The 24,627-nt window shown below is 42.4% G+C and overlaps 1 protein-coding gene across 1 annotated transcript in view; it reads left to right on the top strand.

Moving 5' to 3' along the window:
* PLXNA4 (plexin A4) overlaps positions 1-24,627 on the top strand; it is a 1,035,275-nt gene that overhangs the window by 804,072 nt on the left and 206,576 nt on the right. Inside the window, exons 13-14 of the mRNA XM_073652480.1 lie at positions 1,491-1,642; positions 4,089-4,206. Coding sequence (XP_073508581.1) covers positions 1,491-1,642; positions 4,089-4,206 — 270 coding nt within the window. The remainder of the gene's footprint in view (positions 1-1,490; positions 1,643-4,088; positions 4,207-24,627) is intronic.

Below are 24,627 nucleotides of genomic sequence, written 5' to 3'. Positions count from 1 at the left end.
TCACTCTCAGTAATGAAGGTTGTATATGAGATCTGTGTATATCCAGAGCGCTGCTGTCTTCATTGGCTTACATATTAGCTCAGCTTTTATGCATTATTTAATCTTTATGTGTTTTCCTCCTTTTTCTATAACCTGTTTTCTCTGCCCTCCTTCAGACTGTAGATACTTTCCTCTGTCAACACATTGTGGAAATCCATGTATAATACCTTTCCTTCTATTAGCTCTAACACTGAGAAAAGGAAAGGGGAGAGCAGAGAAAACTATTAAAAGGTCTAACAGATTTGCAACATTTTTTCATAAGGACTCAGCTGGTTTAAGGACTTTTAGACCTTCTGCAGCAGCAAAATGGTAGAACATTTTTAATGAAGACTATTTAGAAAGTTGCTTAACTTTGCCTTTAGGAAACATAGCCAATGCGATAAAGATACCAAGATGAAGAAATGGTCATAACTAGAGATGAGAGAACCCTAAACTTAAAAGCTCAGGGTTCGTACCGGACATTTAGTGTCTGGTGCTAAACGCCGAACATGGACTTCTCCTGGAAGTCCGTTGCAATGTTCAGAGTTCTGGGGCGAGAGAGATATTTTTTTTCCAGATCCAAAGTCTCCGTTTTTTTCCATGGGGTTCGAGTTCTGATTCAAGCTCCGGTAACTGGTTTGGTACCAGAACCCGTATTTCCATGGGTCGGCTCATGCCCAGTCATAATCATCGCTATACTTCTGCTTAAAGACCAAACTACACCTAAATATCTTTCTATAGTACTTAGTCTAAATAGGCAGCCGGTCTATTAATTCTTGCCATCTGTTACTACCAGAAGGTCGCAAGTTTGAAACGGTTTCAAGCATACCTTGATGTTAAAGCGATATATGCTGAACACTGGAAATCTGAACCTAATATTCAAAGTTAAGTTACATATACAAAGACGCTAATGGCAGTTTCCTTTAAAGCATTTCACTCTTGTACTAATTAAAACATAAGTAGGGAAGCAATCCATCAAAGTGTAGTGTATTCAATAACATCCTATAAAGGTTAGTAATGCTTGCAGAGGAGTTGGAGGCTACAGAGCTCAATAAAAGCTTATCACAAGTCTCAGGGGCCACCGACTACCACCAGAGAGCTAATTATGCATTCAGTGCTTAGACCTACAAGGGTTTGTGTTTGGCTTAAGGCAATAGGGAAAGATGATGTTACAAAATCTACATCTTCTCCACAGCCTCTGCTTCCACCAGTATGTTCCCTCATCATGAGATAGGAATTTTAATTTTCTGTGTCACATTTATAACTAATTCTGTTTGCAAAAGATTATTCCATTGTGTAACAAATTGTGCATTCACTGTATTGTAGGGCAGCAGAGGTTATGAAATGATTAGCTCAGACATGTCAGGTCAGGATAGGAAATTGAATTGTTACTCGCTGACAAGCTTCTTCTACCATGTCATATTTTTCTAAATATGGAAAGTTTATTTTTTTTTTTCTTCTATTTCTTTTAGATAATTCCTGTAACTGGTCCCCGTGATGGAGGCACAAAAGTAACAATTAGGGGAGAAAATTTGGGCCTGGAGTTTTGGGAAATTCAAAATAATGTGAAGGTTGCAGAAGTCAAGTGTACTCCTTTGATTGAGGAATATATTCCCGCAGAGCAGTGAGTCATGGTTGATAATTATATGTGGCTGTGCTGGCAAAAATCTTTTCAGAAATATGAAAATATGAAAATGTCTATATCTTGTACCATTCTTATTTGTATGTTTGGGTGACCAAAATGATATATGCTGTTCTATACTTACCTAGAGATTTAGCATGTTGTATCACACATATGTTATCATATGTATGATGACTTTAAAGGGATTTTCCATTTTCATTTTTTAATTCCACAGGGTTGCTTTGTTTTAAAAAAAAGCCTTACTTAACCTCTGCCTCTCCAGTGCTGTCTTTCCAACGCTGCCCATAGTCGTTGACATGACTGCAGTGATAACAAGGTCGATGGTAAGAGGCAGTAGCCATGTCACCAAAGCCTGGGGGCAGTACGTAGAGGCAGATAGTCAGCGCAGGAGTGGCAGAGGTAAGTAAGACTGATTTTGCGATTTATTAAAAGAACAAGTCTATGGAATAAAAATAATGTATTTTAATGGGCCCATACTTACTATACAGTACATTCATCATTACAGATATTTTTTATCAAGCACACACTGCAGCATGCTCCATTGGGGACTGTATATGGGGCTATGTTTTTTCCTGAAGCTCTTTTTTTCTGTGCTCCTAAGGACAAACTTGGCTAAAGATGTCTTTACCTACATGGGACTATGCAGCATGCAATATAATTCTCATTAGGACTAATACGTTAGAAGCTCAAAGTTGGGTTATTTTGTGGGTTTCACTACAAAAAACAAAAACCTGACCAGCACCTTCAAAGACAATAAAGCAAGTAGGAACTGCTGAAAGTTGCTATGTCTGCATGATATACAGACAAAGGAATGCAGATGTAGGCAAACATTGAATATATGAACATTGGACAGCATTACTGCTACATGAAATATACTTTAAAAATAAAGATACTTAGCGCATTAATTGGCCAAATCATGAGTGCCCACCAGCAGTGACAATGCATACTTTTTTTGATGGGACCGTAACCCGTGCCAGGAGATGCATGTTTGATAAATATGAAGTTTAGGGTCCCATCTAAGAAAGGTCACCTTGTTGTGGCTTGTGGGCACTCATGAATTGGCCAATTTATGCACTAAGTACCTTAATTTTATACGTATATTCTATATAGCAATAATGCAGTCCAATTTCAATATATTCAATGTTAGCATGCATCTTTGAGCTTACAGGGGGCTGCTGTATTCTTTTATTGGTATACCTTGTGTTTCAACTGATTATTTTCAGGATCTCTACTTTCTTTCATTGAATGACACCATTAATGTTTTCACATAAAGGTTAACAGCCTGCACTTGTCATAACAAACCAGGTCATAGTTTCTTAGAAGGCAAGCACTGATACACTAAACCAGGGGTGCACAACCTTTTCTGGTCCAAGGTCCCCATTACCATCTGAGACATATCCAGCATATCAAAATTGATGATAGACATTAGTCCACAAAGTGGAACCTGCACCCTATGGCAATAGTAGGGTTCCGTTTTACCCCCACTTAGAAAAAGGAAAGGTCATGTGTGAATCTGGATGTCCCCATTGTATACTTAAATGCCATAATGTAAAGAGTCTCAAGCATAAATGGCTGCCTGTAAAACTCATATACATAGTTTTGGAGTAACAAAAAAGGATCCAAGGACCTCATTCTCACACAGACAGAAGAGGCCTCTGTGCAAGAACAATATATGGGCCCTTTGCAGTCCAATAGCTCATCATAAAGAACTCCCCCTGCTTTGGAGGTAAATGGCCCCCCTTACCTCTTAGGCTGCACTGAATGTGCCAATTGTATGTCCGCCCTTGACATCCCGCTTTTCTTTGTTACAGAAGCTACATGCAAACAGCTATACACAGGCAAGACCAGATAGGGGCCAAACAATATGGCAGTTGGATATGCTCAGTATAGATTTTCAGCCTTTGAATTGAAATATTTTCGTTCACTTCAGTTCTTAAAAATCAATAGGTAATAGAATTCAGTTTTTATAAATAGGATGGGTTTCTTACATACTCTTGGTTTTATGAATATTTTCTGATACAATTAATAAAGGATCCAGTCATTCTTTTCTCAACTACCGAACTTTGATTCTCCAGTCCCACAATACAGTACTATCTGGATACTGATCTCTATACTGCTGTATGCAGGTCAATAAGGGCCACGTAGGGTGTTGATGGATCTGCAAGATGCTGAAATAGTGTTGGGGTCTTAGAGGATCAGAGTTACTTGCCGAAGAACTAGAGGATATATATTAATAGTCATGAATATACACTTTAGATACATATATTTCATAGTATATGTCAATTATTTGTTTTTAGTATATCTGCTTCATATATCTTACTAAACTGAAAAGCAATAAGTATCACTTACGGCATAAAATCCATGATCGACTGTTTTATACATACGTATTATTGCACACATTGATTTATTTTCTTTTTATTATTTCCAGAATTGTGTGTGAAATGGGTAGTGCCCAGCAAAGCCAACATGCAGGATTTGTAGATGTCTGTGTGGGAGAGTGCAGAGATGGTTTTATGGTGAAATCCTCATTGTTGTACTACTTTGTGGTAAGTTAAAATGTATACATTCCAACATAAGTGCTGCTAATAGCATTAACGGCAAGTATCATGCCACGCAATGTATATTGCCTACTATTAAAAAGCAAATGCAAGACTTGTTTAAGGTATAAAATGGTATAATAACTAGAGGACTATAGCATGTTAATGACATCTCAAAAAATCGTCACAAGTTGTGAATACTGACATCCCTACTGCCATGTCTTACAAAGATATAAAGTCTACAAAGCCCCAAGGCCCCAGTAACCACAGTTTTATTACATGAAATCAAATATATTTATTATATCTAACATACATACAACCATCACAGGCATCAGAAAAAACCTTAAAGAGGTTGTCCTAGGTGCACAGGTATAAAATAACAAACACTGATGTACTCAGGCTACCCTGGTCCAACGCTGTCTCTCCGTCACTGCTCTGATCTTGAGTGCATGCAGAGGGGATGTCATTTCTACAGTGCAAATCACTGCTGCAGCCAATCACTGACCTCAGCTCTGCGGATGTAGACGTCTCAAGCTGCTATGCCCAGTGATTGACTGCAGCATCAATGTGCACTGCAGACCCGATATCAGCTGAAAAACGAAAACCAGAGTGTGACGATACCGCTTCTAATGTTAATCAGGCAGACGTTTAGATTTGTTAATCCAAGAGAAATATACTATAATCTTTGTGTTGACTTGTAAATCTATGTGTATCTCTGTGGCTGGTCAAGAAGGACAGACCGGTATTTGTATAACCATGAATGTTGTCTTCTATTGGTCTGTGAACAATGATGTTTGTTACTATGCTAATTGCATATTATACTAAGCTAGATAGTTTATTTACAAGAGCCCCCTGCTATACCAACTATGTCAATTGATTAAATGCACAAACAATGAGACCTGAGCTCTGTGGAATAATATCATCCTTAACCCTTGACCTCTGGATGTGTACTTAAAAGGACATGTGCCTCTGTAGCAGGCAGACTTCACAAGGAGAATCAGAGAATCAGAGAGACTCTCTCAGACCATCAGTTTGGAAGCATGGCTTTAATCAAAGAGACATAGATTTGGATTCTACATGATTTCAGCCTAAGGGTATATAGCCCTGACTGGAAATGTATGGATCTGCTCCATTGACCATCAGAGAGCCCATGGTTACATTTGGGGAGAACAGGTTGGGACAATGAAGTCAGCTGGCCCCATGGATATATTGTTTGGGGTTTCCAAGTGGGACCCACGAGTCACCTGGAATCCATAGAGACATTCAGAGAAGCCAGATTGGGACCAGCCGGTCATCTGGCCCCATGGACATGCTCGGAGAGTCCAGGGTGAGACCCTTGGGTCTCCTGGCCTTGTACATCGATGGACTGCTAGCTTCCTAAGCTTGCTACTACTTTCTCTCTGTAGGGGCCCACCAGAAGTGGGGGGGCACTGGTTGAGATAGTTGACCTTGGAAGTCCCAAAGTCACAGCTGTTCTATCCCAGGCAGGCGGTGAGGACTGTGTAATGTTGTACCATCTTGAGTATTTGCTGGGACTGTTCTATGTTTTTATTGTCCGTTTTGTGGTTCAATAAAGTATTGCCATGCTGTTTTACCCTCACCATGTGTTGTCTGAGTGGTATTACGCCCACGGAAGACTCTGTATCTTCAACAGAGCATCTGCAGAGAGGAAATATTGTTTGTTATTTTACATCTGTTCATACCTGTAGGCTATTGTCCAATGTTTGCTCAAGTATCAAAAGAAAGTGGAATCCATATATTCCCATTGTCAAATTAGGTTCAAGATGGATTTTATTCATTCATGTAAAGATTTTTAAAGGGAATTTTTCAGCAGGTTTTTGCTGAAAACACAGATTTCAGCTATGTGTTTCTTATCAGACTGTGTGCTGAATGTTTTATCACCAGATTATGGTTGGCCAGACTAGTTCCCTCCTGCCAATTGGTTCAACCACACCCACTCCTCTGATAAGCAGCTTACTGTCAATAGACAATGTACATAGAAAGCCTGGTGTGGGTGGGGTTAGTTTTCTCAGCTCTGCTGAATGCTTCATCTAAAAACTCTGATGGTATAACAACTACTGTACCCAGTAATCTAAGTGATACATTGTTGGAATCAGGGTCTCTTTTCCTACGTTATGCTGCTCTCAAATGAAGTAGCAAAAACCTGCTGACAGATTTCCTTTAAGGCTACTAGGATTTATTTCCTCAATCATCTAAATAGCCAATTGCATTCCATTTAATCCATGTTTGACAGGATATCATTACTTTTTAGACCTTCTTTTATACATTTTAGTCTTTTAGTCTTTTGGCAGCCATGTTGATTTAATAGAGCCATACACACCTAAAATCCTGATGTTTAAAGGGACCACCTGTCACTAGATTAATGCTGCCCAATCCACGGGCAGCACAAATCAGAGCCTGACTGTGCAATTGCAGCCAGGTATATCCTTCTCTGGAACACTGCAGTGTTTTACATTTTTTTAGCGGAGTTGTACTTTTATACATAGCAATACATAGAACAACTTTTGACGGTAATATTTGCAGTGGTGGTCATACATAGCGGTGGAAGTAAGCCATCATTTAGAAAGGTTTCTACAGTCTTCTTCCTTGTGCTGCCCGTACTCGGATATTAGTTGATACAGAATCTTAAGTCAGCTAACGCCAGGAAATCTCTAGCTTCGTGTACTGTATAGATCAATAATTCAGCATTCAATAGCTGTTGAATGCTTATGGAAGGAAAGACCGGAGACATCTCAACAAACGCTATGAAGTAAATGTACGGACTGTTATCTGACAACCACACTGTCTCTGCGGTGTCAGCAGTGTTAAACATGTCGAGGGTGGAGATTTGCATGCTTGGCTTTTCCAGTCGGCGGTATATCTGAGGCATATGTGAAACATACTGAATGGAAGACTGATTTTTTTAATGCAACTTTATAGTTCATCACATCTATTGTTGCAACAACTTAATCCGGAAGTGTTTTTAAGTGTTCATTAACACCAAATTGCATTGAAATGCCTGTGGGAAAAGCATGCGAGATCGGCACAAGCATCTAATGAGTTTGTAATGATGGAGCATTTGAAGTGAAGTGTTACTGAAAATTGACTGCATTGCACTCTTTCCTTAATTATTTCATCTGAAAAGGGCACATTAGGAAAGAGAGTTTATCTCTGGGAGAATCTGCCTCTGCCTCTTCATGGTGATGGGTAACGCTACTTGATTTGAGTAATTTGTTTCCTCGTGAATAGCACTAAGCAGGAGCAGGATTGGCACCTAACGCACCCGCTGAGCTCAGCAATGTGTCTTCAGAATTAACTCTAGCAGTGCCAATGTATAAACCTCCGTGTAAGGGGTGCAGAGTATACAAATCAGAGCTCGTTCACACTGCTGTATAACAAGGCAGAGTGCTACGTGATGTTTTATCAGATAGCACTCGGCCCCATGTTATGCTATGGGGAAGTGCAGATCAGCGATTATTTTATCCTGCCGATTCGGCAATGCTGCGAGTGGCTCTATATTTGGATCATGCGCACCCATACAAATCTATGGATGCTTGTGAAACATCCATAGATATCATTCGAGTGCAGTTCGATTCCGCGGACGCTTGCAATGGAGGGGATGGAGAAATTACTTTCCGTCTCCTCCGCACCTGACAAAGGTGTGTTATTTGCATAATCGGCCCGATTCTCTCATACTAGAGAATCAGCGGCCATGTGAGCTAGCCCTCAGGCTGAATTACTGATACAGGTATAGCAGAGCCGAGTTTGTGAATGTAAGGGCTCATGCACACGACCGTATTTTCGGTCCGAGTGCTTTCCGTGAAAAAAATGGACATCAAGTCAGATGAATATTATTCAATGGGGCAGTGCAGATGAGTGATTTTTTTTAACTGACTGAATCTGCCTATGAAAAAAATCGCAGCATGCACTAGTCTTCTATAAATCGGATGAGACGCAACCCATTCAAGTCTATGGGTGCATGAAAAAAATTTGGTGCCATATGGAGCCCCGGTATAACATCCAATTTTTATGGATACATTGCAATTCTGTAACATAGGAAACTGTAAATGGTCTTGTAAATAATTAATACCTGCTGCTGTAAAAAAAATGGATTGTGTATGGATAAGTGAGAAAAAAATCGTACCACTTTTCTGGGTGAGACACTGAACGTTTTTTTATACGCTCTTGTGAACCTACTCTTGTAATTCTAATTTTCTAACTTGGATCTACTTAGTACATAGTAGGAAGACAGGTTAACCTGTTATCAGAGCCAATATAAATGTATTGCTCTAAATTACAAAATAAGCTCTAATACGTTAATCTTTCTAAAGTCATAAGAGCTATAGAAGTGGTCGATTAAACGAAGTACATTATATACACAATAGTGTACAGTTTATTACTGCAACATGTATAATAAAATGAATCTGTGCTTTTCTTATGTGAATATCACATTATAGACATTTTTGGATGCAATATGTTAGTGGTATAAATTATATTGACAATACATAATATTTATTTAAAAAAAAGTTATATTTGTAACTCCATTTTAAATAGTTGATATATTAAATTAGCTGTCAAACATTAGAAAAACATGACGCTTTTCTTCCAAAAGCAGCACCACACCTGTACAAAGGTTGTGTCAGGTATTACAGCTTGAGATAAAAATATAATTATACCACAATGATATTAAAAAAATAAAATCCAAAGCTTACTTGTAGCAGAATTTGAAGATCCACAGTAGAAACAAATGCTTTTAAGTAAACCATAGAATTAGGTGTTCATTGTGCAAGTGACATCATGGCTCCTTATTTCATCAATTTGGCCAGTGTGTTATTCTGTTACTTGTTTTTCACAGCCTAGTTAATATTTCATTTAAAATGAAGAAATCCCGGCACTCACGTGTCTTTGGTCAGTTCATTTATTCCACATGTAGGAAAACTACAACAAGACGTTTCAGCCCCTCACAGGCTTTTTTCAATTTGTATTTGTAGTTAATATATCATGTCCAGTTTTATAACCCAAACTGTGTATGTTTTCCATATGTGCTTTTTTGAATATTTCATCTCGATACCAAGGAAGTTGATTACTTAATTGGTTTCATGTTTGCTGTGATAATTGTTTCTACAAGCTTTCCATTAGTTTTTTTTTTATAATGGCTTTGGGGATTTGAAAATCATTGAGTGAGATTGGACACTGCAATTCAATATTGTTCCATATGTGTATAATGGTGTCAGTCTAGAATCTGTGCTGAATATTTAAATCCTTCGACCTTAAACTAAAGAAACCATTTTTATGACCATTAAAATCCTTTAAAAAGGGTTTTCCCACAAACAAAGTTGATTTTAATCAATAGATCTTGGAATAATAATAACTTACACAATTGAATGTATTAAAATAAAATGTTCCTGTGCTGCACATCTCCTTGGTAGAAAGAGGGAAGCAAAAAAGTATACAGACAGGACAGCAAGGGACCGCAAATGATTCTTTCTTTAAAGTAAAACACTGTTTAAAAACAGGAAGGAAAATGTTTTACCTCACAAAAAGAATCAGCTGTGATCCCGTGCTGTCCTGTCTGTATACTCTTTTGCATCCTCCCCTGCCCAGGAGCTGTGGTATGATCAGACCATGTTCCCACACAGTCAGACACAGCCATTACACAGTACACAGCAGGGGCACATTTATAAGATTATCTCAGCACATGAACATTTTATTTAAACACATCCAATTGTGGAAGTTATTATTATTCCAAGATCGATTGATTAAAATGAACTTTTCTTCGTGGGAAAACCTCTTTAAGAATTTACCACAAAGCTGGAAGAACACAGTTCTGTAGAATGTCATTTTTTTATATTCTCTCATTGGAGACAAATTGTCCAGTTTAAAATAATAAAGGACCACCCAAGACCACACTTCCTCATCTAGCAAACTATGTATTACAATGTGTAAAAAGACTTTTGGCGCATAGGAACAAATTACAATGAATATTCGGAAGTATATCTCACATCTACAGGTAAGTTTAGGAAATTAGTAATACGCAAGCTACGCATTTTTAACTCTGTAGTGATCCATGTATGTAAAGAGCTCAGTGTCTTTACCTCCGGTGTCTTTTTGTATCGTGATGCTCAGTATGCGCTTGTGTTAACAGTGACTGCAGTTGAAATCTTGAAGAGATTAACTTCAGACCACTGTGTTTTAAGAATAGAAAGGGAATGGTGCTGACGCGCCCCCTGGGCCAGTGCTGTTTGGGGAATACCCGGAGCCGGATCAGATGGGGGTTGTAGTCTCCGAGTGGCGGCGACCCGGTCCGTGCCCAGGGTGTCAAACTCAGTGTGTGGCAGTCTTTACAGATGTTGTTAGTGTTCTTAGTGTTGACTACGCCACCCGTTGATTTGCGGTCAAAAGGCCGCCGCTGCAGCAGGGTCCGCTGAGGCTGGTGGTATGTGTGCAGCTGTGATAGTATAACCCCCAACGGGAGGGGTATAGCCTCAGGGGGGTCAGGTGTAGAGGATGGTGGTAGTGGAGGTGCAGTGTGGATGGTAAGAAGACTCAGAGTCGGGCTGTGCAGTTCAGGGTTTTTACTTACTGCTGTTCTGTTGGTCACTCTGGCCTTGAGTGACCGCCCGAGCCGTGCTGCGTCCACCAGGTCCTGGACTCGGCCAACCCCCAAGCAATTCTGGAGCGTGGTCCTGAGCTCCCTTTCTGACTTTCCTTTCTACTGGCCTTTCTCACCAGGGGTCCACTTATTTCCGGCTCCCTCGGGCCTCTTGGTGGGTGCACCTCTTCGGGGTTCCCTGACCCTATACCTGGTGTGCCTTCCTTGTGGACTTGGTGAGGGTCGTGGCAGATCCTGCCCACGACCTCCGGTCTCTGGCTAAGGTGTGCTTTGCCTCTGCCAGCTTGGGATCCGGTACCCTTGTGCCAACCCTTCACCCTTCTGGTCTAATTCTGGGTTCTTGGGGTTCCTTCTTCTTCCCCTCTGGGTCCTTCTCTCCTCCTCTCTCTCTGCAGGCTCTCCTGGACCTCTCTACAAAAGACCCTGTTCTAAGATGGTGCCCACCTTATATACTCCCTCTATGTGTGAGCTCAGGTGACCAGCACCCAATGAGCTCCTAGCCTTACCCAGACTGCTCCCCCTATCTGCCCCTACACTACTGGGATGTTCCACCCCCCTCCCACTCCAGCCAGGGACAGACGCTGTCGTACCTGCACATTTACTTAGTGGGAGTACCGTTGTTCTGTCCCCCGGAAATGGGATGTATGTAGTGCATGCAGCCTACTAAGCTCAGTTCCACACTCCATCCTTACCCGGGAGTGGAATATCACACCTCTGGCTTGAGGTGCAATACCCCTGTAGCAGCCGAATCCTCAGGGTGCTACATTCCCCCCTGGTAAATCACAGCACGTCCTCGGGCTGTAAGAGAACGAAACATCCACAAACATACAAATTTTCATAACAACATAAACATATAAAACATTATATATATATCATCAGCAATAAACCTGTCATATAAAACTTTTCATAAATAACATTCTTGTAAACTTTCTTGTTCCTCCGGCCACGGTGCGACTTGTGACCGGGTAAAGTGCGACAGTCTCTTTTAGAAACACGGTTTCCTATAAAACCAGTAGGGGGCGCCTTAAAAAGCGCAACTATATACAAGGGGAGGTATGGCCGCTCTCAGTCCTCGGCCAGTGGGATTAAGGGACACACGGGTTAACAGTTCACTCTTGTCCCAACGGGGACATATTTAAAGCAGCAACAGTTCACTGTACCCCGACGGGTAACTATTTACAGTCTCTTTACCGCTCTGTTCCTGCAGCTGCTGCTCACGGATCCGCCTCTCTTTCCGCTCTTGCTCGAAGGCTGCCAACTGCTGGCGGCAGCACTCCACTCGTTCTGCTGCGGCTGCCCGCGTTTCTTGAGTGAACCCCATGAGGTCTCCTCCGGTGGGGTCCCACTCGAATTGTGCTTCTCCTAGCGGGAGCGGGGTTCTCCTGACGGGCTTCGAAGCCGGAATCAGGGGCTCGCACAGGGGCCTTGCTCTTTGGAGTTCCAGTTGGTAGTACTCCTGGGGCCATACAAAGGGCTGCCCATCCGGGCACGTGTGCTGGGCAAATAGATCTTCGCCCAGGTGCGGCACTCGAGATGTTGAGGGCGCGTTGATGGTAGCGGCGCCCGGGTCGACCAGGCCTTGCGACCAGGCTTGGGGCACCCTAAAGGTAAAGGGCACCGTAAGGACGGCGGCGCCCGGGGGTACTCGGCCCTGCGACCAGGCCGGTGGCTCCGCGGAGGTAGGGGGCGCTGTTGGAATTGCGGCGCCCGGAGGTACTAGACCTTGCGACCAGGCCGATGGTATTTCCTGCTTCGCCGCGCTCAGGGTTGAGGCGCGTGACGTCACAGGGGTCGCGGCCGCGGCTTCTGCTTGAGGCCTAGTCTGGCACGGTGACGATGCAGCGACGGGCACGGCAGGGGGAATTTCGGGCTCTGCGACGGGGAGCTGGGACAGGTACACGGTTTCTCGGCTCGGGGTAGAGTCGTCCCCTTTACCTGCCTCCGTCCGTTCAGCTCCCTTCTCGGCGCCGTCTCCGGCCTTCATTCCTCCTGCGCCATCCTCAGAGGCGGTCTGTCTCCTCGTCTCGGGTGGCGTGCTCCGCTGACGGGTTCCGGTCTGCTGGGCCATCTCACGGCTCCACTCCGTCAGCGTGTCTTGCTGCACCTGGGCCATCCTCCGTGCGAGGCCCTCCAGCGCGGTCTGTGCACACTCCCGGTCTCGGGGGAGCTGTGCTAGGATCTCCACTAAGCCTAGTAGGGTTGTTGCTTGCAGCAGGCTCCTGACCACTGGGTCGGTGCTGCCTGTCTCTCCCTCCATCTCCGGGTACGCTCTCTCTGGACTCCTCTCCAGACTTCTTGTCTCCGGGTGCGCTCTCTCCAGACTCCTCCAGGCTGCACCCATCTTCGCTCCTTTGTTCTGTCTCCGCCCACATTGAGGGTGGTCCCGGGGCAACTTAGTGATTGTCAGTTCCAGGGGCAGTTCTCTCACGCTGATGGACACTTCCAGCATCACAGTCTCTGTTGGTGGGCGCGGTTTCCGCTTTTGGCGCCATTCTTCGACCTGGCCCACGATGGGAGGTGGCCTTTTGCCACCCTCTGGCACGCCCATAATGGCGTCCGCTCTTCCAAGGCGGGAAATCTTTGGAAATGGCGGGAATCGTCTCCCAGTGGCGGGAAACTCCATGGATGGCGGGAAAAAGCTGCAAATGGCGGACAACCGGCGGGAAATGACCTGTGATGGGGTCCGTTGGTGGGGACCCTCCGGAACCGGCGGGAGACTTCTTTTTGAGGTAACGGTGAACTTTCCTTCAGGCACGCAGTACCCGGTTGTTGCGGGCACGTTATCCTGCCGACTACGCCAAAGTTGACGCGCCCCCTGGGCCAGTGCTGTTTGGGGAATACCCGGAGCCGGATCAGATGGGGGTTGTAGTCTCCGAGTGGCGGCGACCCGGTCCGTGCCCAGGGTGTCAAACTCAGTGTGTGGCAGTCTTTACAGATGTTGTTAGTGTTCTTAGTGTTGACTACGCCACCCGTTGATTTGCGGTCAAAAGGCCGCCGCTGCAGCAGGGTCCGCTGAGGCTGGTGGTATGTGTGCAGCTGTGATAGTATAACCCCCAACGGGAGGGGTATAGCCTCAGGGGGGTCAGGTGTAGAGGATGGTGGTAGTGGAGGTGCAGTGTGGATGGTAAGAAGACTCAGAGTCGGGCTGTGCAGTTCAGGGTTTTTACTTACTGCTGTTCTGTTGGTCACTCTGGCCTTGAGTGACCGCCCGAGCCGTGCTGCGTCCACCAGGTCCTGGACTCGGCCAACCCCCAAGCAATTCTGGAGCGTGGTCCTGAGCTCCCTTTCTGACTTTCCTTTCTACTGGCCTTTCTCACCAGGGGTCCACTTATGTCCGGCTCCCTCGGGCCTCTTGGTGGGTGCACCTCTTCGGGGTTCCCTGACCCTATACCTGGTGTGCCTTCCTTGTGGACTTGGTGAGGGTCGTGGCAGATCCTGCCCACGACCTCCGGTCTCTGGCTAAGGTGTGCTTTGCCTCTGCCAGCTTGGGATCCGGTACCCTTGTGCCAACCCTTCACCCTTCTGGTCTAATTCTGGGTTCTTGGGGTTCCTTCTTCTTCCCCTCTGGGTCCTTCTCTCCTCCTCTCTCTCTGCAGGCTCTCCTGGACCTCTCTACAAAAGACCCTGTTCTAAGATGGTGCCCACCTTATATACTCCCTCTATGTGTGAGCTCAGGTGACCAGCACCCAATGAGCTCCTAGCCTTACCCAGACTGCTCCCCCTATCTGCCCCTACACTACTGGGATGTTCCACCCCCCTCCCACTCCAGCCAGGGACAGACGCTGTCGTACCTGCACATTTACTTAGTGGGAGTACCGTTGTTCTGTCCCCCGGAAATGGGATGTATGTAGTGCATGCAGCCTACTAAGCTCAGTTCCACACTCCATCCTTACCCGGGAGTGGAATATCACACCTCTGGCTTGAGGTGCAATACCCCTGTAGCAGCCGAATCCTCAGGGTGCTACAGTGCAAGATTACAATTCCTTCTGAATTGATGATCAACGACTCAGCCTGCGGCACTCATTCAGGAAACTTGTATTGTTTTCCAAGTCCAGTTGCAGGTACAGGGCCTCAGGGGTCAGGAAAAATCCTTTTTTTTTTCATCTAAATCCTGTATTTTTTTTTTCCTCAGTCAGACTGTACAAATATGCGTCTTATTAACCTTTTGGTATTCCCCCCCCCCAAAAAAAGAAAATTGAGTGTGTCTGTGACTGTTCAGACACCAATATATCTGTTTAAAATATTCTGGTGTAGGCCAGATAACTAGAAGTTTGGTTTTGCAGTTCCACTGTTCAAATCTCTGTATTATGCAGCTTTTGGCCTTTTTTACATAAAAAAAACAGTAATAGTGTCTCCCTGACTGTTCAGACACAAATATATCTGTTTAAAATATTCTGGTGTAGGCCAGATAACTAGAAGTTTGGTTTTGCAGTTCCATGGTTCAAATCTCTGTATTATGCAGCTTTTGGACTTTTTTACATAAAAAACAGTAATAGTGTCTCCCTGACTGTTCAGACACAAATATATCTGTTTAAACTATTCTGGTGTAGGCCAGATAACTAGAAGTTTGGTTTTTCAGTTCCACGGTTCAAATCTCAGTATTATCCATCTTTTGGCCTTTTTTACATAAAATAAAACAGTAATAGTGTCTCCCTGACTATTCAGACACAAATATATCTATTTAAAATATTCTGGTGTAGGCCAGATAGCTAGAAGTTTGGTTTTGCAGTTCCACTGTTCAAATCTCTGTATTATGCAGCTTTTCGCCTTTTTCACATAAAAAACAGTAATAGTGTCTCCCTGACTTTTCAGACATAAATATATCTGTTTAAAATATTCTGGTGTAGGCCAGATAACTAGAAGTCTGGTTTTGCAGTTCCATGGTTCAAATCTCAGTATTATCCATCTTTTGGCATTTTTTACATAAAAAAACATTAATAGTGTCTCCCTGACTGTTCAGACACAAATATATCTGTTTCAAATATTCTGGTGTAGGCCCGATAACTAGAAGTTTGGTTTTGCCGTTCCACGGTTCAAATCTCTGTATTATTCACCTTTTGGCCTTTTTTACATAAAAAAACAGTAAAAGTGTCTCCCTGACTGTTCAGACACATATATATCTGTTTAAAATATTCTGGTGCAGGCCAGATAGCTAGAAGTTTGGTTTTGCAGTTCCACGGTTCAAATCTCTGTATTATGCAGCTTTTGACCTTTTTTTACATAAAAAAACAGTAATAGTGTCCCCCTGACTGTTCAGTCACAAATATATCTGTTTAAAATATTCTGGTGTAGGCCAGATAACTAGAAGTTTGGTTTTGCAGTTCCATGGTTCAAATCTCAGTATTATGCAGCTTTTGGCCTTTTTTTACATAAAAAAACAGTAATAGTGTCTCTCTGGCTGATCAGACACAAATATATCTGTTTAAAATATTCTGGTGTAGGCCAGATAGCTAGAAGTTTGGTTTTTCATTTCCATGGTTCAAATCTCAGTATTATCCATCTTTTGGCATTTTTTACATAAAAAAACAGTAATAGTGTCTCCCTGACTGTTCAGACACAAATATATCTGTTTAAAATATTCTTGTGTAGGCCAGATAACTAGAAGTTTGGTTTTGCAGTTCCACAGTTCAAATTTCTGTATTATGCAGCTTTTGGCATTTTTTACATAAAAAAAACAGTAATAGTGTCTCCCTGACTGTTCAGACACAAATTTATCTGTTTAAAATATTCTGGTGTAGGCCAGATAACTAGAAGTTTGGTTTTGCAGTTCCACGGTTCAAATCTCAGTATTATGCAGCTTTTGGCCTTTTTTACATAAAAAACAGTAAAAGTGTCTCCCTGACTGTTCAGACACAAATCTATCTGTTTAAAATATTCTGGTGTAGGCCAGATAACTAGAAGTTTGGTTTTGCAGTTCCACGGTTCAAATCTCTGTATTATGCAGCTGTTGGCCTTTTTTACATAAAAAAAACAGTAATACTGTCTCCCTGACTGTTCAGACACAAATATGTCTGTTTAAAATATTCTGGTGTAGGCCAGATAACTAGAAGTTTGGTTTTGCAATTCCATGGTTCAAATCTCAGTATTTTCCATCTTTTGGCATTTTTTACATAAAAAAACAGTAGCAGTGTCTCCCTGACTGTTCATACACAAATATATCTGTTTAAAATATTCTGGTGTAGGCCAGATAACTAGAAGTTTGGTTTTGCAGTTCCACTGTTCAAATCTCTGTATTATGCAGCTTTTGGCCTTTTTACATAAAAAAACAGTAATAGTGTCTCCCTGACTGTTCAGACACAAATATATTTGTTTAAAATATTCTGGTGTAGGCCAGATAACTAGAAGTTTGGTTTTGCAGTTCCACGGTTCAAATCTCAGTATTATGCAGCTTTTGGCCTATTTTTACATAAAAAAACAGTAATAGTGTTTCTCTGGCTGTTCAGAGACAAATATATCTGTTTAAAATATTCTGGTGTGGGCCAGATAGCTAGAAGTTTGGTTTTGCAGTTCCATGGTTCAATTCTCAGTATTATGCATCTTTTGGCATTTTTTACATAAAAAAAACAGTAATATTGTCTCCCTGACTGTTCAGACACAAATATATCTGTTTAAAATATTCTTGTGTAGGCCAGATAACTAGAAGTTTGGTTTTGCAGTTCCATGGTTCAAATCTCTGTATTATGCAGCTTTTGGCCTTTTTTACATAAAAAAACAGTAATAGTGTCTCCCTGACTGTTCAGACACAAATATATCTGTTTAAAATATTCTGGTGTAGGCCTGATAACTAGAAGTTTGGTTTTGCAGTTCCATGGTTCAAATCTCTGTATTACGCAGCTTTTGGCCTTTTTTACATAAAAAAACAGTAATAGTGTCTTCCTGACTGTTCAGATACAAATATATCTGTTTAAAATATTCTGGTGTAGGCCAGATAACTAGAAGTTTGGTTTTGCAGTTCCACTGTTCACATCTCTGTATTATGCAGCTTTTGGCCTTTTTTACATAAAAAACAGTAATAGTGTCTCCCTGACTGTTCAGACACAAATATATCTGTTTAAAATATTCTGGTGTAGGCCAGATAACTAGAAGTTTGGTTTTGCAGTTCCACGGTTCAAATCTCTGTATTATGCAGCTGTTGGCCATTTTTACCTAAAAAAAACAGTAATAGTGTCTCCTTGGCTGTTCAGAGACAAATATATCTGTTTAAAATATTCTGGTGTAGGCCTGATAACTAGAAGTTTGGTTTTGCAGTTCCATGGTTCATATCTCAGTATTATACATCTTTTGGCATTTTTTACATAAAAAAAACAGTAATAATGTCTCCCTGACTGTTCAGACACAAATATATCTGTTTAAAATATTCTGGTGTAGGCCAGATAACTAGAAGTTTGGTTTTGCAGTTCCACGGTTCAAATCTCTGTATTATGCAGCTGTTGGCCATTTTTACCTAAAAAAAAACAGTAATAGTGTCTCCTTGGCTGTTCAGAGACAAATATATCTGTTTAAAATATTCTGGTGTAGGCCTGATAACTAGAAGTTTGGTTTTGCAGTTCCATGGTTCAAATCTCAGTATTATACATCTTTTGGCATTTTTTACATAAAAAAAACAGTAATAATGTCTCCCTGACTGTTCAGACACAAATATATCTGTTTAAAATATTCTGGTGTAGGCCAGATAACTAGAAGTTTGGTTTTGCAATTCCACGGTTCAAATCTCTGTATTATGCAGCTGTTGGCCATTTTTACCTAAAAAAAAAACAGTAATAGTGTCTCCTTGGCTGTTCAGAGACAAATATATCTGTTTAAAATATTCTGGTGTAGTCCTGATAACTAGAGATGAGCGTTGTTCTACTCGAACTGTTCGCCAATCTCAAATTCGAGCTGTTTTGGGCGGTGTTCGAGCCGTTCGGCGAACACGAACAATTTGAGAAAAATTCGGCTGTTCGAGGTTATGTTCGATAACTGTTCGTGCACCAAAATCATAACTGGATTTTTTCTCAGTAATGATGAAAATTAATGTTAATACGCAGTTTGAGTGTACAGCGGGGTGGGGGGAGGGGCAGGGGATGGATCTCTGCAGGAACAATGAAGATCTCCATTTTTTTTTCTCTTTCCCGCATTTACAGTGGGGAGGTGCAATCTGTCAGCCTATCAGCAGCGCACACACGGAGCGAAGTGCTTTTTTTCACACAAGCAAGGGCATGTGTCATTGGCAGTGTATGTCACATGTCCTTGCCCTATAAGACCAAGCCATTTTCCCCGTCGCCATCATTTTCTCACTGCTGCAGCTGCGTGTTAGACGGCACCGCTGTTGCTGTGTGCGCTATACCTTGTTATTTTCAAGCCAATTTTCGCACAAATATACAGATAGCTTGGGAGTAGGGAATAGTTGTGATTGCAGTCCTTTTAAGGACTAGGTTACAGCATTTCCTACGACTTTTATCAGGCAGGTCTGTGCTCTTAAATAGATAGGTTGTGGGAGTAAAGACTAATTGTAATTGGAGTCCTTTTCAGGACTAGGTTACATCAGTTCCTATCAGTTTTTGCCAGGCAGGTCTGTGCCAGTGCTGTGCAAGTTTTTTTCACAGCATTTGGCTGAATCTAGCAAAGCTAATCCTTTTTGGCCTATTGCAGAGTGTGTTAGTCAGTGGAGTAGCCTATCTGTGTTGCAAGATATACCACCTGTGTATAGAATACCAATTTTTTTACTGCACCTAGTGAAGTAAAATCTTTTGGGCATAGCATCATTCTATTAGTCCATCTATACTGACCTTCATCAGGTTGCAAACTGAATCTAATTTTTTTCTGCATCTAGCTCTGAAAAAATATTGGGCTTCTAGCTGTGTGTGGGTCTTGTTCTATTAATCCATCTATACTGACCTCCATCAGGTTGCAAACTGAATATAATTTTTTTCTGCATCTAGCTCTGAAAAAGTATTGGGCTTCTAGCTGTGTGTGGGTCTTGTTCTATTAGTCCATCTATACTGACCTCCATCAGGTTGCAAACTGAATATAATTTTTTTCTGCATCTAGCTCTGAAAAAATATTGGGCTTCTAGCTGTGTGTGGGTCTTGTTCTATTAATCCATCTATACTGACCTCCATCAGGTTGCAAACTGAATATAATTTTTTTCTGCATCTAGCTCTGAAAAAATATTTGGCCTTCTAGCAGTGTGTGGGACTTGTTCTATTAGTCCACCTATACTGACCTCCATCAGGTTGCAAACTGAATATATTTTTTTCTGCATCTACCTCTGAAAAAATATTGGGCTTCTAGCTGTGTGTGGGACTTGTTGTATTAGTCCATCTATACTGACCTCCATCAGGTTGCAAACTGAATATATTTTTTTCTGCATCTACCTCTGAAAAAATATTGGGCTTCTAGCTGTGTGTGGGTCTTGTTCTATTAATCCATCTATACTGACCTCCATCAGGTTGCAAACTGAATATAATTTTTTTCTGCATCTGGCTCTGAAAAAATATTGGGCTTCTAGCTGTGTGTGGGACTTGTTGTATTAGTCCATCTATACTGACCTCCATCAGGTTGCAAACTGAATATATTTTTTTCTGCATCTACCTCTGAAAAAATATTGGGCTTCTAGCTGTGTGTGGGTCTTGTTCTATTAATCCATCTATACTGACCTCCATCAGGTTGCAAACTGAATATAATTTTTTTCTGCATCTAGCTCTGAAAAAATATTTGGCCTTCTAGCAGTGTGTGGGACTTGTTCTATTAGTCCACCTATACTGACCTCCATCAGGTTGCAAACTGAATATATTTTTTTCTGCATCTACCTCTGAAAAAATATTGGGCTTCTAGCTGTGTGTGGGACTTGTTGTATTAGTCCATCTATACTGACCTCCATCAGGTTGCAAACTGAATATATTTTTTTCTGCATCTACCTCTGAAAAAATATTGGGCTTCTAGCTGTGTGTGGGTCTTGTTCTATTAATCCATCTATACTGACCTCCATCAGGTTGCAAACTGAATATAATTTTTTTCTGCATCTAGCTCTGAAAAAATATTGGGCTTCTAGCTGTGTGTGGGACTTGTTGTATTAGTCCATCTATACTGACCTCCATCAGGTTGCAAACTGAATATATTTTTTTCTGCATCTACCTCTGAAAAAATATTGGGCTTCTAGCTGTGTGTGGGTCTTGTTCTATTAATCCATCTATACTGACCTCCATCAGGTTGCAAACTGAATATAATTTTTTTCTGCATCTAGCTCTGAAAAAATATTGGGCTTCTAGCTGTGTGTGGGTCTTGTTCTATTAATCCATCTATACTGACCTCCATCAGGTTGCAAACTGAATATAATTTTTTTCTGCATCTTGCTCTGAAAAAATATTGGGCTTCTAGCTGTGTGTGGGTCTTGTTCTATTAATCCATCTATACTGACCTCCATCAGGTTGCAAACTGAATATAATTTTTTTCTGCATCTAGCTCTGAAAAAATATTGGGCTTCTAGCTGTGTGTGGGTCTTGTTCTATTAGTCCATCTATACTGACCTCCATCAGGTTGCAAACTGAATACAATTTTTTTCTGCATCTAGCTCTGAAAAAATATTGGGCTTCTAGCTGTGTGTGGGTCTTGTTCTATTAATCCATCTATACTGACCTCCATCAGGTTGCAAACTGAATATAATTTTTTTCTGCATCTAGCTCTGAAAAAATATTTGGCCTTCTAGCAGTGTGTGGGACTTGTTCTATTAGTCCACCTATACTGACCTCCATCAGGTTGCAAACTGAATATATTTTTTTCTGCATCTACCTCTGAAAAAATATTGGGCTTCTAGCTGTGTGTGGGACTTGTTGTATTAGTCCATCTATACTGACCTCCATCAGGTTGCAAACTGAATATATTTTTTTCTGCATCTACCTCTGAAAAAATATTGGGCTTCTAGCTGTGTGTGGGTCTTGTTCTATTAATCCATCTATACTGACCTCCATCAGGTTGCAAACTGAATATAATTTTTTTCTGCATCTAGCTCTGAAAAAATATTGGGCTTCTAGCTGTGTGTGGGTCTTGTTCTATTAATCCATCTATACTGACCTCCATCAGGTTGCAAACTGAATATAATTTTTTTCTGCATCTAGCTCTGAAAAAATATTGGGCTTCTAGCTGTGTGTGGGTCTTGTTCTATTAATCCATCTATACTGACCTCCATCAGGTTGCAAACTGAATATAATTTTTTTCTGCATCTAGCTCTGAAAAAATATTGGGCTTCTAGCTGTGTGTGGGTCTTGTTCTATTAATCCATCTATACTGACCTCCATCAGGTTGCAAACTGAATATAATTTTTTTCTGCATCTAGCTCTGAAAAAATATTGGGCTTCTAGCTGTGTGTGGGTCTTGTTCTATTAATCCATCTATACTGACCTCCATCAGGTTGCAAACTGAATAAAAAATTTTTCTGCATCTAGCTCTGAAAAAATATTTGGCCTTCTAGCAGTGTGTGGGACTTGTTCTATTAGTCCACCTATACTGACCTCCATCAGGTTGCAAACTGAATATATTTTTTTCTGCATCTACCTCTGAAAAAATATTGGGCTTCTAGCTGTGTGTGGGACTTGTTGTATTAGTCCATCTATACTGACCTCCATCAGGTTGCAAACTGAATATATTTTTTTCTGCATCTACCTCTGAAAAAATATTGGGCTTCTAGCTGTGTGTGGGACTTGTTGTATTAGTCCATCTATACTGACCTCCATCAGGTTGCAAATTGAATATAATTTTTTTCTGCATCTAACCCAGCCAATAGTTTTGGCCTAATACCACAGTTTGGCCACTCAGCTCTGCTCGGTTACCATCCATTGTTTTTTTGTGCAAACAACTCCAGAGTTGTGAATTAGTTAACCACCAAAATGAGTGGAAAAAGGCCTGCTGCTGGTGGAAAGGGGAATAGGCGTGTTGGGAAGGGGAAAAAAGGTTGTGTCCGTGGGGTAGGTGTTAAAGCAACAGTAACATCTGCAGAAGAAAGACCATCTTCCAGCCAAACTAAAATGTCTACTTCTTTTAGCGGACAATGTGATAAGATCCCTTTCTGACGGCCACGCCAATCGCTACAAATTCCAGATGAGGCACAAAAACAGCAGGTGCTTCAACGGATATCAAGTGCTCCTTTAAGTGGGCTCTCCTCCACATCAACTTCAACATCACAAATACTCCAGTCCTCAAAGGTGTCACCCAAATCGCACTTGCTTCCTCACAGCTCCCAAATCTCCAGCTGCCCGTCTGAGTATGAGGTAGAACAGATGGTTGAGTCTGCAGAGCTGTTTACTCATACTATAGCCTGGGAATCAGAGGTCGACTCCAGCGCTTCTGTGAATCCAGACGAGGAAATGATCTGCACTGATGCCCAGAATCTTTATGAGTCGGATCCAGGACCAGACGCAGAAGGTTCTGACCATAATGTAGACCCTCATTCCCAAACTGTAACTCCTGTTGGTGGAGACAATGAGGAAGACGATGATAAGACTCAAATACCTGATTGGAGCGACAACTTTAGTTTTTTGTCAGGGCAGGAACAGGTTGGCTCTGAGGACGACGGGTGTGATAACACACAGGGTGATGATGATGAGGTTGGAGATCCCACTTACTGTCAACCCACAGTCAGCCAAGAGATGAGGTCAGCAGAGGAGGTGGAGGAAGATGCTAGTGACGACGAGGTCAGGTTGCGCCTTCCTGGACAGAGACGTAGTACTGGAAGCACGTCAACAACTGCATCCTCAAACACAACTCTGCCTCTCACCACAAGTCGTGGTGGCTCTTCAGGTCGCATGGATGCTAAGCCTTGCATAGCCTGGGCATTTTTTCAGATCGATAAAGATGACCCAACTCGTGTTATCTGTAACATTTGTCAGCAAAAGCTAAGTAGAGGCCAAAAAATACATAGTTTGAGTACTTCATGCATGAACCGGCACATGGACATGAAGCATAAGTTGCAGTGGGAAGCTCAGTGTGCTACAATGCGGCCTAGCCGGCCGGGCCAACCACCGTCTGCCATATCTTGTGCATCCGCGGCCTCTTCATCCTCTGTGACTGGGGGGACAGCAGTCACACCTGTTTTGGGGCGCAGACCTGCCACCTCTTTACCCGCAACAGCCAGCGTGATTGGCAGGTCATCATTTTCTTTGGAGGTGGGAACACCAGCTGGTGTTGAGCGCTGTCCGACATCGATAGCACCACCATTGGATCAAGGCAACCTAACATGTCCGCCTGCATCTTCCTCACAGACCGGCAGTTTGCCGGGGACACCCTTATCAACCCCGTCTAAGCACAATAGCCAGCCCTCGGTCCCTCAGATGTGGACAAGTAATAGACCATTTCCTGCTAGCCATGAGAAAGCTAAGAGGTTGAATTTCACCATCTGCAAGCTCTTGGCTACAGAAATGCTGCCTTTCCGCCTGGTGGACACAGAGGATTTTCGAGACCTTATGTCCGTCGTAGTGCCCCAGTACCAGATGCCCAGTCGGCACTACTTCTCAAAGAAAGGTGTGCCTGCGCTCCACCAGCATGTCGCACACAACATCACCACTTCTTTGCGAAACTCTGTGTGTGACAGGGTGCATTTCACCACAGACACTTGGACGAGTAGGCATGGACAGGGGCGTTACATGTCGCTGACTGGGCACTGGGTAACTATGGTGACAGCAGGACAAGGGGCTGCTGTCCAAGTCTTGCCGTCCCCACGAGTTGTGCGTCAATCCTCTTTATGTCAAAGTTCCTCCACTGCTTCTGCCTCCTCAACCTCCTCTCGGTCTTCCACCTGCACCCAAAGCCTGTCTGGTCATGCCACAAGCTTTCTAACTGCGCAG

Source organism: Phyllobates terribilis, unplaced genomic scaffold, assembly GCF_046119375.1.
Source record: "Phyllobates terribilis strain yellow unplaced genomic scaffold, ASM4611937v1 Scaffold_11__3_contigs__length_659146591, whole genome shotgun sequence".
Lineage (NCBI taxonomy): Eukaryota > Metazoa > Chordata > Amphibia > Anura > Dendrobatidae > Phyllobates > Phyllobates terribilis.
This window is presented reverse-complemented; position numbering and strand designations above follow the sequence as displayed.